Source organism: Perca fluviatilis, chromosome 17, assembly GCF_010015445.1.
Source record: "Perca fluviatilis chromosome 17, GENO_Pfluv_1.0, whole genome shotgun sequence".
In the NCBI taxonomy this organism is placed as follows: Eukaryota; Metazoa; Chordata; class Actinopteri; order Perciformes; family Percidae; genus Perca; species Perca fluviatilis.
In genome coordinates, this window is record NC_053128.1 from 789,654 (window position 1) to 801,776 (window position 12,123).

The 12,123-nt window shown below is 41.0% G+C and overlaps 1 protein-coding gene across 2 annotated transcripts in view; it reads right to left on the minus strand.

Annotated features, from left to right (window-relative positions):
- Nucleotides 1–12,123, minus strand: part of slc12a2 (solute carrier family 12 member 2) — a 94,566-nt gene that overhangs the window by 37,242 nt on the left and 45,201 nt on the right. For both annotated transcript variants that reach the window (XM_039780105.1, XM_039780106.1), the window contains exons 4-12: nt 10,925–11,020; nt 8,150–8,289; nt 7,549–7,659; nt 4,176–4,284; nt 3,921–4,045; nt 3,157–3,241; nt 2,890–3,050; nt 2,649–2,756; nt 132–255 (exon numbers count right to left, since the gene is read on the minus strand). In XM_039780105.1, coding sequence (XP_039636039.1) covers nt 132–255; nt 2,649–2,756; nt 2,890–3,050; nt 3,157–3,241; nt 3,921–4,045; nt 4,176–4,284; nt 7,549–7,659; nt 8,150–8,289; nt 10,925–11,020 — 1,059 coding nt within the window. The remainder of the gene's footprint in view (nt 1–131; nt 256–2,648; nt 2,757–2,889; nt 3,051–3,156; nt 3,242–3,920; nt 4,046–4,175; nt 4,285–7,548; nt 7,660–8,149; nt 8,290–10,924; nt 11,021–12,123) is intronic.

Consider the following 12,123-nt stretch of genomic DNA (forward strand, 5'->3'; position numbering starts at 1 on the left):
TAGTTGAATATTATATTATATATAGGATATTCCACTTCTGCAAATAGATCGCCCTAAATCCTACAAGCTGCTCTTTTGTTTATTGCGATCTTTTAAAGACAAAGCCTTATAGTGAGATTGTGCAGCCGTACCGATGAGGATGAAGGCCAGGGCGATCACAAAGGTCAGAATGTAGCCGCGGAGGGGCTCGTTGTTCTTGCCGTAGCCTTTGGCGAACATGCCCAGGCCGGGGTAGATGTTGTCCTTACATAAAGCCTGTGGGAATGGAAAGCATCATGTAAAGCACAGGAGTGTCAAACTCAGATTCACTGCGGGCCACACTGGAAAAAGAGAATCACATCAAGAAACCAGACATGTGTAGTTCATTAACACGCTTTTATTTCATTGAACAAGTCAAATATCTTTGACTGTGTTATTGCATTTCTCATATAGCTTTCTCACTCACAGCTTGGTCCACATAAAGGCCTAATAAGGTCATCAAAAAAGTTGCTCAGCAATCATAGAAAAAAGCACCCAAAAGGTTGGAAAAAGTGACAAAAACATCGGAAAAGTTACAAAAACGTTGAAAGAAATAACTAAAGATAGTCAGAAAAGGCGCCAAGAACTTTGACATTTTTTTACAAAACTGTCAGCCAAATTCATTGTGAAGCTAAAGGGATTTGTCCCGCAGGCCTCGAGTTTGACACATTTTGGAGTTTGAGTTGTTCATGATTAAAAACAGTACATTACATAGGGCTGCACAATTAATCGAATTTTAATCACGATCACGATTTTGGCTTCCCACGATCAAATTTGCGTGATCGAGCGATATTTAAAATGCGTCATTCCGTTCATAGAACAGTTTTTGCAAAGCCAATCTAGCGCTCCATAAACCACTGTCTGATCACATGTCTCCATGAGCCAATCAGAGCTGTTCCCTGCCTGCACCGCGCAGCTTAGTTTCTAGATGTAGACAGTCACAGAGGACAGAGTAACGGGAGGAAAATTCCACAACAGGTAGCAGTCGGTCATCATAAGCCGGTCACAATGTTTACCAGTTTACCAGTAACGCAAAGCGTTTTGTCCCGTCTGTGTTGTTTTTCAGACAACAGCAGTGACCAGTGCTAGTTTGTGTCTTTTAGCTCATAGCTTTAGCAGCAGACTGTTGGACGTCCCGCTGTTGGAATCCTACAGTGAAATACAGACACACTACACTGTTTAGCAGTCAGCTACTGTGGCTAACGGTAGGCTAACGTTACCTGCAGTGTAACGTGTTATTAGTGTTTACTAGCATGACATTCAGCGATGTTTATGTTGCCTCTAACGTGGGTTTCGGAGCATCAGAGTGCAACGCAGACATGTAAGTGGCCGCGTAATGAGCCACAGAAATCCGCGTAGCTATTTCGTCCGGTAGATACCGGGCACCATATGCGCCGTTAACGTGAACAGAAAATTGCGTTGCCTGTATCTTTCACGGCAAACATGCATGTGTGGAAAGCGGTCGCACAACAGCTGAAATGGCATACTCCTTCACAGTATCCTTCAATAAAGGAGGAATGTAGCACAATATGGATGTATTAGTAGGAATGTAGCACAATATGGACGTAAAAGCAGTTATAATTATATAATTATGTGACAATAAAATTTGTTTTGGCAGTTACAGTACATTATTAGTTGTTAATTAACTGTTTTTCTCCCAGTTTAGTATTATTTGTCGTCTTCCGCTGCGAAACTAGGAACAAATGACTGGAAATGATGTGCATTTGGTTCCTAAGAAATAGGAGCCCAATCTGCCACATGGTGGCGCTACAATTAAGGATCAAAAAAGCGATTTTGGAAAGAAAATGCTCCTCAGGCCGTCAAGGGTGGGGCTTAGCAGTAAATTGGCCATAACTAACTAATGGTTTGACCAATCATCATAAAATGTGTTCAGTGCGTCATGAGGAATAAGCTGACCCAAGATTATGAGTTTAACCCATAGGAGGCGCCATAAATACCACAAGTTTGTACCGCAAAACCCGGCAGACAGAATTTCACCAAAATATGTACACATGGTCTTGGGGCGAGTAGTTACAAGGATCTGACGTGTCATATTGATTGGTGCATGTGGGCGTGGCCTATTTAGCATTATATACTAAATTATGCCTTTTCTCAAGTTACTGGGGGCTAGAACGAGCTAGAGACATGAAAATTGTCACCATAACTGAATTGATAGAAACATTTAACACCACGACTTGGACGTACGTACCAAGTTTCGTTAAAATCTGATAAAGGGGATGAAATCATGGGACTTGCTGCATCTACTGTAGGGATGAAACAGGTGTGTGGTTGGTTTCACCACTTTTTCTATAGAGCATTAAACCATCTGAAGTGGTTTTGCTCAGCTTTGTGAAGCTAGAATCCCGCTCAACTCTGCTTGCAGCTTTGACTTTTGGCGATTTGGCTGCTTCCCAAGCCTGCTGTAGCTCAGGGGTAAGGGCGTTTGCTTAACAATCAGAAGGTTGGCGGTTCGATCTCAAAGTGTATGAATGTGAGCGAAAGGTACCTGTAACAAGTGAAAGTGCTTTGAGAAGCCGGAAAAAAAGGTTTGAACCCGCAAATTGCCGCTTGCGGCTATTTTTCACTGCTGTAAGTGTAATTTGTTAGATCCAGTTTAGGTCGGGCCTTACCTGAAAAACTTTGGGTGCACTGACTAAAGAGGCCAGCGCAGAGGACAGAGTGGCAGAGAAGATTCCAGCAGTGATGACGGGCCCAAACCCAGAAACCATGCTCATCACCTGAACCAAAGATTGAAGGCGATTAAACGGTTTGACTCTTGCACGCAACAACCAACATTGTTATTTTAAACTCTGTCTCCCAAATGTTCCTAGCATGCTTCAGAGCTCATCTTCTGGCAGAGCTGCTTCCTACCTGGAAGTCATTATGGAGTCCATAGGGGCAGCCCTTTTCTGTGCCCCTGCACGTCGAGAAATCATAGCCGAATTTGCAGGCAGCTTCTGTGCAGTTCATCATGAACTGAGAACTGACTGTGTCATTCACATTGCCACTGGCGTCTCTCACAATACAAGAGCCTGGTGGGAAACAAGTTAGCACGTAAAAAACCATGTTAGGAGATGTGATTCACTTTAAAGGAGAACAACTGTCAGATAATATCCCATATAGTAGGTACCACTGCACCTGTGGAAACGGCAACACCCAGGTAGACTATTCCTGTGATCAATATGGCCAGCAGGGTTCCTCTGGGGATGGCCAGCTGTGGGTCCTGGAACAAACAACCACAACACAGACCATCACAAACCTTTTAACCCATATCAATAAAGAGGTTTTAGATGATGACAGCAATCCACTGACTGCCACACTGAAGGGCATCCGCTCAATCTCTGCCTCCTGCTACTTGGTTCACTTTGTCCAACAGAGTGAACGGATGAAAGCAGACCATGAGGTTGCTTGGTTTGACAGCTTTAGTCAAATCTAGGACAGCAGGATGAAGCCCTTTAGACAGATCATCTCTTTTTGTTCATATTTACAGGTGACTTTAGAGATGTTCCGATACCAGTATCAGAATCCTCCGATCCTGCCTAAAATGCTGGTATTGGTAAGTACTGGAGTTTATGCACCGTTTCCATACCACGTAATATAGCCCTGAAGAAAATCTACTTTAAAAGTAGTTTTATTTATGTTCTTGTTCCGTTAAAACCCTAACCCCAGTCAAACTGGAAAGTAAAAGAACGTTTCTATGGCATTCATAGTTTGTGTTTAACAAAGAGTTTAACCAAAGATAGAAATCATATCAGATCCATACAGGGATAGTAGTATACAGCGGTTAAACATAATAAAATATATGACACACTGGTATCGGAGGAGTACTCGTATAAGCCAATACGCAAGTTCAGGTATCGGAAAGCAAAAAAATAGTATCCGACCATCCTTAGGTGACTTACAGCAAGGTCTCCTGAAATGTTGGCTCCGGCCAGAATACCAGTGGCTGCAGGGAAGAAGATGGAGAAGACTGAGAAGAAGGTCTCACCTCGGAAGTCAGGACCCATGTTTTCCCACATGATCAAACCTGACAGGAAAACAGAGTTATAAACACCAAAATGGCATCTCACAAAGCATGTGGTGCCAACACTGCTAATGCTAACAACCCTCAGGGTTATGATTCTGCCTGAAAACAATCCGTGTGTGTGGGGTCCTACCGTTGTAGCCAAAGAAGCCCACAGATTCCTTGGCCTGGACAGGAATGAAGGTTCCGATGAAGTAGTTGAAGATGGCTGTGACGAGGACAACGAGCAAAAATATCTGGGCCTGCAGAGAAGAAAGTCATTAGTCACACAGGATCTCTTAACCCTCATGCCCTCCTTTAAAAAAAAAAAAAAAAAAAAAAAAAAAAACTTACTTTCGACACCTTCGAGGCAAAAATGGCCACGCACACAAAAACTGCTATTAAATCATCATATATCAATATTTATTTCTGCTTTTTTTTCATAAATCACTTAAACAACTTCTAACCTAATCAAAACTACCAAACAAATAATTTTCAGGATTTTAACCCTTTAAATGCCAGTTTATGTATTTGAAGTATTTCATTTTTTTATTACAAAAAAAAACACAAAAAATGATTTTTTTCCATATAATGAATAATATGTAGATGGGGCTTTGGTGGGGATTAGAGGCTTGGATATGTCAAAGATTATGAAAAAAATTCATTTGATTGCATTAGTAGTTTTTACATAGTGCCAGATACTCCCTTTGGACACCTTCGAGGCAAAAATGTACATGCCCAAAAAACTGATATTAAATCATCATATATGAATATTTTTTTTGGCTTTTTTTTCATAAATCACTTTAACAACTTCTAACTTGCTCTAAACTACCAAACATTCAATATTATTTTAGGATTTTAACCCTTTAAATGGCAGTTTAATTCTTTGAAGTAACAATTATTTATGAAAAACCAACAAAACATTAATTATTTTCCATAAAATAAATCATAGGGGAATGGGGCTTTGGTGGGGATTAGAGGCTTGGATATGTCAAAGATAAGCAACAAAACTGATTTGATTGCATTAGTATTTTTTATGTAATTCCAGATACTCCCTTTGGACACCTTCGAGGCAAAAATGCCCCCATTGACTTCCATTATAACCACATGTTTTGATCTCACTGCCTTTACAGTATAAAACCATGCATTCTGTAATGTCAGCATTTGATTTTGAACAAAAGTGGTCATATTTGACATTTTTACAGTATTTCACCAGATTCAACCATTTTGCCCTTATAGGCTGATGCATGAAGTCATTGTATTTTTGCCAGTTATATTATGGAGCTGTGTGTGTGTGTGTGTGTGTGTGTGTGTGTGTGTGTGTGTGTGTGTGTGTGTGTGTGTGTGTGTGTGTGTGTGTGTGTGTGTGTGTGTGTGTGTGTGTGTATCCTTTTGAAGGACGCATTTCATGTGTCTTTGAAGACGTGCTTGAATAAAAACATTGTCTCCTGCATGTGCTGTAAACTGGCGCTTATCATTTCAAATGGTTTGTGGGACATGGTGGCCCTGAAGACTGGTCTCCCACTATGGACATCCCACAGGCTCCGGGTGGATTCCCCTTTGGACCGGTACACACCAGCCAAGTGTGAAGTCCCATGTATGTTAAAATCTCTTGAGCATCCACATCACTCCATCCTGAGATTGAACACCTCCCGTGTAGGTTTGTCATTTCCTGAATCAGCTGATCAAGTCAAGAGTGAAGAAAAGGTGGAAAGAGGATGCCACATCATGGATTCTTGATATGGCATATCTCGTGGGCTCTGGCATCATGCCGGTCGGTGCTTGAATGTTGCGCAGCGTCTCAGTATTAGATGGAGACCAGACTTGCCAATTCTTCACTGTCCACTCAATGTTAGGATGGACAGGATCTTCAGTGTCCTCTCCACTTTCAGAGGAAGGGTTAGAGGCACTCACAGAGTTGGAGGACTCCAGTGACCATTTTGTGTCAGACTCCAGAAACTTGTGTCATCTTCAGATGAGTCCTGCAGTTGGCTGGAAGATAAAGGCTCCTTCTCTCTGCTCCAGGTCTTTCTCCTTCTCTAGAGCCAGGTGCATCAACACACTAATAGTTGGTTTTGTTTACAACAAATGCAGGAGACAATGTTTTTATTCAAGCACGTCTTCAAAGACACATGAAATGCATCCTTCAAAAGAAGCCCTTTTTTCACCCAGATTTACACAAACTCTCTCTCACTCACAGACACACACACACACAGCTCCATAATATAACTGGCAAAAGAAAGGTGCGCTTTTTTCACCACTAAAATTATCATTGTTTGTTTACAGATTTACACAAACTCTCTCTCTCACACACACGCACCCACCCACACACACACAATATAACTGGAAAAAATACAATGACTTCATGCATCGGCCTACAAGGACAAAATGGTTGAATCTGGTGAAATACTGTAAAAATGTCAAATATGACCTTTTGTTCAAAATCAAATGCTGACATTACAGAATGCATGGTTTTATACTGTAAAGGCAGTGAGATCAAAACATGTGGTTATAATGGAAGTCAATGGGGCCATTTTTGCCTCGAAGGTGTCCAAAGGGAGTATCTGGAACTACATAAAAAATACTAATGCAATCAAATCAGTTTTGTTGCTTATCTTTGACATATCCAAGCCTCTAATCACCACCAAAGCCCCATTCCCCTAGGATTTATTTTATGGAAAATAATTAATGTTTTGTTGGTTTTTCATAAATAATTGTTACTTCAAAGAATTAAACTGGCATTTAAAGGGTTAAAATCCTAAAATAATATTGAATGTTTGGTAGTTTAGAGCAAGTTAGAAGTTGTTAAAGTGATTTATGAAAAAAAAAGCCGAAAAAAATATTCATATATGATGATTTAATATCAGTTTTTTGGGCATGTACATTTTTGCCTCGAAGGTGTCCAAAGGGAGTATCTGGCACTATGTAAAAAATACTAATGCAATCAAATAATTTTTTTTCATAATCTTTGACATATCCAAGCCTCTAATCCCCACCAAAGCCCCATCTACATATTATTCATTATATGGAGAAAAAAAATCATTTTTTGTGTTTATTTTTTATAAATAATGACATACTTCAAATACATAAACTGGCATTTAAAGGGGTAAAATCCTAAAAATGATTGAATGTCTGGTGGTTTTGATTAAGTTAGAAGTTGTTTAAGTGATTTATGAAAAAAAAGCAGAAAAAAATATTGATATATGATGATTTAATAACAGTTTTTGTGTGCGTGGACATTTTTGCCTCGAGGGTGTCCAGAGGGTACAAAATGAATCATATAAGTATAAAAGACATGTAAGAGTAAAAAACACTGGATTAAAAAAATTTGGCTGAAAAGAAATGTTCCTACAAAATTTCATGCCATAAGCAGTAACACAGCAAAAATGATCACAAAATGAAAAAAAAAAACCTTGAGAAAAATGTATAAAAACGGCCGAGGAGGGCTGCCAGTGTGTGTCCTGAGTGTGTGGGGGTTTTCATCATGAAGCCTCGGACTTGCATCAGAGACAGGATCCTGTTCGTACCTTGGCCTCCCATTCCATTCCTGCCACAGAGATGCCCAGCAGGAGGATGACCGTGATGGTGCCGATGATGCGAATATCGTTGATTTGATCCATCATTATGAGATCTACACCCTGAGAGACAATACATGCAGCTGTTAAACAGTAGGACCTTGAACTGCCAATGACCAACGTGCAGACACTGGAGTTATTTGATATTACAAAACGATGATGGGGAGCTCGCAAATCAAACTACAATTAAGATGCTAAATTCCTGTTTTAACCCAGGCCTCTAGGTTAAAACAGAACATTCACATTACCACTGAGAGCCAAACAGTAAGATGTCAAAAACAAACCTGCATAAGTAAAAATACTGTTCCTTTCAGCTTACATTAAGTAAGATTTTCTGTAAAGATGCTTTGGACAGTGAGTGGATATCGCCACCACCTCCACAATTTCCACTGGAACTCAGAAGCTAGTGCTTTTGAAAATGTGCAGGGCGGTTTGCTGCAACAACCTCAAAGCTCAGGTTCTTAAAACAAAATCCGACTTCCGAGCACTTACAAATGGAACGCACTATTACACCAACAACTGTCTGAAGGCACAGTAAGGCACAAAGACTTACAGCAAGAAGTTCCACAACAGTTTCAGCAAAGCCCACCACATACATGGCTACAGCCACTGCATTGGCGAAAGCAAAGATCAGCCCAATGGAGCCTCCGAACTCTGGGCCCAGACTCCTCGAAATCAAGTAATACGCTCCACCTGGAAATAAAAGGGAATGGACTAGGCGTTAGTAAAAGTTAACTGTTGAAACTCATTTTATTTGTAACAGTATAGATTTACGATTCTTTGATTGACAATAGGTGTACTGGATTGTTCATACATACAGCAGGATGAGAGTATTGCACTGGGGAATAACCGTCAGCAACCTGTCCCGGGCCAAGCAAACATATGGTCCAAACTGTCAGCCCACCACCTCTGAGCTCAGGCTCCATTTAGAGCCTAAATCATCTACTTACACACCCTGCTCAGACTTAAAAGGGCTGTCATACACTATCTTGCTCCAGAGCAGCCCATGCCCCACATCAGGGTTACTTTAGTTCCAGGATCACACTTCCAATCCAGGGCTGCAACTACTGATTCTTTCTATTGTGGATTAGTGTGGATTACTGTCTAGATGAAAGGATTAGTTGTTTGGTCTCTAAAATGTCAGAAAATGGTGAAAAATGTGGATCAGTTTCCCAAAGCCCAAGATGAAAGGTCTTGTTTTGTCCCCAACTCAAAGATATTCAGCTTACTGTCACAGAGGAGAGAAGAAACTAGAACACATTCACATCTAACAAGCTAGACTTGTTTTCTTTTCATAAAAAAAAAAATGACATTATCGTTTGACATTTTATAGACCAGACAACTAACCGATTAATTGAAACAATAATTGACCGATTATTCGACAATGATAATAATGGTTACTTGCAACCCTGCCTGCCGTTTTGTAATCAGGAGTGAAGCCGCTGTGGTTCACACTAAATGACACTGTAACACCATACGTGACGGTGTCAGTTCAGCCAATTATTGTCCCTTGGCTCTTGTTCTTTCCTCTATTGTTGGACAGAAGACCACGGCAGGCCAAGGTAAGCTTTTATAGAACTTTAATGTAGCAACTTCTCAGGTAACACACCGCTTGTTAGTCTGCTCCACCCCTAAGACAGATTCTTTCCGTTTGTGGTGCGACTGATACATCTGGTCTCTAATCTCATCTTTTCAGATGGTTTTTAATAAAAAAGGTTGATGATTGATCATTCCAGCCTAATCATTTGTTTATGTTAAAAGTCACTTTCACAGATTTTAACTAATGATAATGTAGACTTTAAATCTGGGACAGTCCACATTGATTTCAGGACGACTTAGATTGGGTTCCGGGAGGATGGACTGGGACCCGCCCAACTCACTACACTGAGTAGGTTTACATGCACACCAATATTCCACTATTATTCTGAATAGGTTTAGCATATTCCGATTAAAACATGTATGATATGCCGTTATTATTCAGGTATTAAAGGCATTCATTGGATGTATACAGCACATTTGGGCTATTTGAGTCTCACTCAGGTTTTTTAACCGCAGTTTGCAACAGTTTACGGCCCGTTTCCAGCCCGTTAAAGCTTTGTGTGTTGCTATGGTTTGTTGTACAGAAACCAGCCAGCCAACAGTTCAAGTGAGTCCGGTTGCAGTAGAGATGCATGCCCAAGAGAAAAGAAACACAGCTACTTTTAAACATTATCAGAGACTCCGATATCAACAGGTTTTTGGATATGAGGCGAACTTTTCTAGAAGCTGGTTGAAGGAATGAAAGAGAGACGCTGTGTTCACATGCTCCAACCAGTCCTCCACTGCTGGAAAAAAATCCTATTTTACACAGCTACATGTAAACAGAAAGTTTAGTGGACCATTCACTTTCATTAGCCATGTAAACCGCTTAGTCCGAATATTGTCTTTTTCAGAATAAGGGAGAAAAGTGGAATATTATGTGTATGTAAACAAAGTCACTGAAAACCTATCAACATCTTACAGTCCTGTCCCCTGAGGCAGAGAACACCCTCACTGAGTCCACACTAGCTCTGTCTGCCTCAGAACAGATCCAATGATCCAATTTAAGGAAAACAAAAATATAATATCCATTCCAGTAAGAGATATTCTTCATCTCACTATGAAATCTTGATATAATTAGAAGCCTATTTTGCCTGATTCAGTGACTGAGGAATGTGTAATATCCACGTGGGACCACCCAGTCAGACCTACCGTCGCTTCAGTTCACTTCAACATGAAACTGGTTGAGTTTCTGCTCTCCCCGAGAGGACGGGAGAGATTTGGGTTTAACCCTTCTTTCATCTGGCTGCAACTAAAGCTGCACACATAATGCTAGGGCTGGGCTACATATTGATATTAAACCGACATCGATATATGAGACTAGAGATCGTCTTACATTTTGGGTATCGTAATATCGTAAGTGTAGCCTTTTCCTGGTTTTAAAGGCTACATTACAATAAAGTGGTGTCATTTTCTGAACTTACCAAACGGTTCTAGCTGTCCTATTATTTGCCTTATATTTACTTTACTGATGATTATTTATCAAATCTCTTGTCAAATATTTTCTGAAAGCAACAATAGTCAACTCTACAATATTGATGCAATATCCACATCCATGTATTTGGTCAGTAATATCGTGATATTTGATTTTCTCCATAAGGCCCAGTGCTACATAATGCTATACTAGGATGCTGTGATGAATGACTGATGGCGGCTCATGCTGCCTTAAAAATCACACAGGTGGATTCCCCGCCTGGCTTCACAGCAAACACTGCAGTGTGATAATTGTAGAGAACAAAGGGATGTATACCTCCTCGCACAAATCCGTTGGTGGCAATGGCAGAAGTGGAGAGGCCGGTGATGGTCGTCACTACAGTAGCCATGGCAACGATCAGACAGGAGAGAGCTGCGGAAGAAAACACGGTTTGAACTGAAAAATGTGTAACGCAGTTAACAGATTTCTAGCAGGCCTTCCAGTGACTGTGTGAAAAGCAACAGCGGCGCCGCAGAGACAGGCTACTGGCGTCCACTCGGCCACATGTGTCACTTTGTGCCGATATTTCACATCAAAGTGCTGGGGGTCAGGGGCAGTGGGGAGAAAGTGAGAAAATAACTGACACAGAGTGTCGACCACCCAGCCAGCACCACAATGTCAATAAATACAGGCTGCGTGCCACGCTGCCTGGAACTTCTCTTCTCAGTGAGATTTGAATTAGTCAGTTGTGTGCAGTCACATCAAAGTCAAACATTGGCTGCGTATCAAACGGCTCTTTGATTCTCTACAGCCTGGGTTATCTAACATGAGTTAACAGGACAACCACGTGGACAACCACGCTCAGGAGTAACAAAAGGAGAGAATTGACCCAATTAACAAAAAACGGTTGCTCACTTCTCTCCAGTGGTATATTTCCATGCAGATAGTAGTAATAGTTTGTGTTTCATGTGTCCAGGTCTATCTCTTTGGGTCCAGTTAATTTCTCCATTTTAGATTTGATTTCATAATTTGTTGGTTTGAATCTGCTGCCCTGTGTGAAGCACTTTGTAACCTGGGTTTTGAAAAGGGCTCTATGAATAAGATCAGGGAGTGATTTGTGATGTTTTTGATCATGAACAACAAAACAAAACAGGTCAGCATTAAATCCCCCTTCTAATACCATAGATATAGAGCCACTCGGACAGCCATGCCAAAACACTTACTTCTGAACTTCAACATCTAACGGAAAATAATCTCAGAATGAAATAATCCAACGTGGTGTCAACATGAAACACAGCGTTTCAAGCCGGAGAGTGGAGTTCATTATGCATTCACTAACGCGTGTTTGTTCCTCGGGAGGGTTTTAATCCAAACCACCATCTTTTTCCTAACCTTTGGTCGTTTTGGTACCTTAACTTAACTGTCATGGCCGCATGACGCTCACTTTTTCTGGCTAAACTCCAGTACCACGGCCCCGGAAAGAACCATCATCTGGCGGTGCCTGTAGCCGGCTCTCCATCACCGGTTGGTGGCTG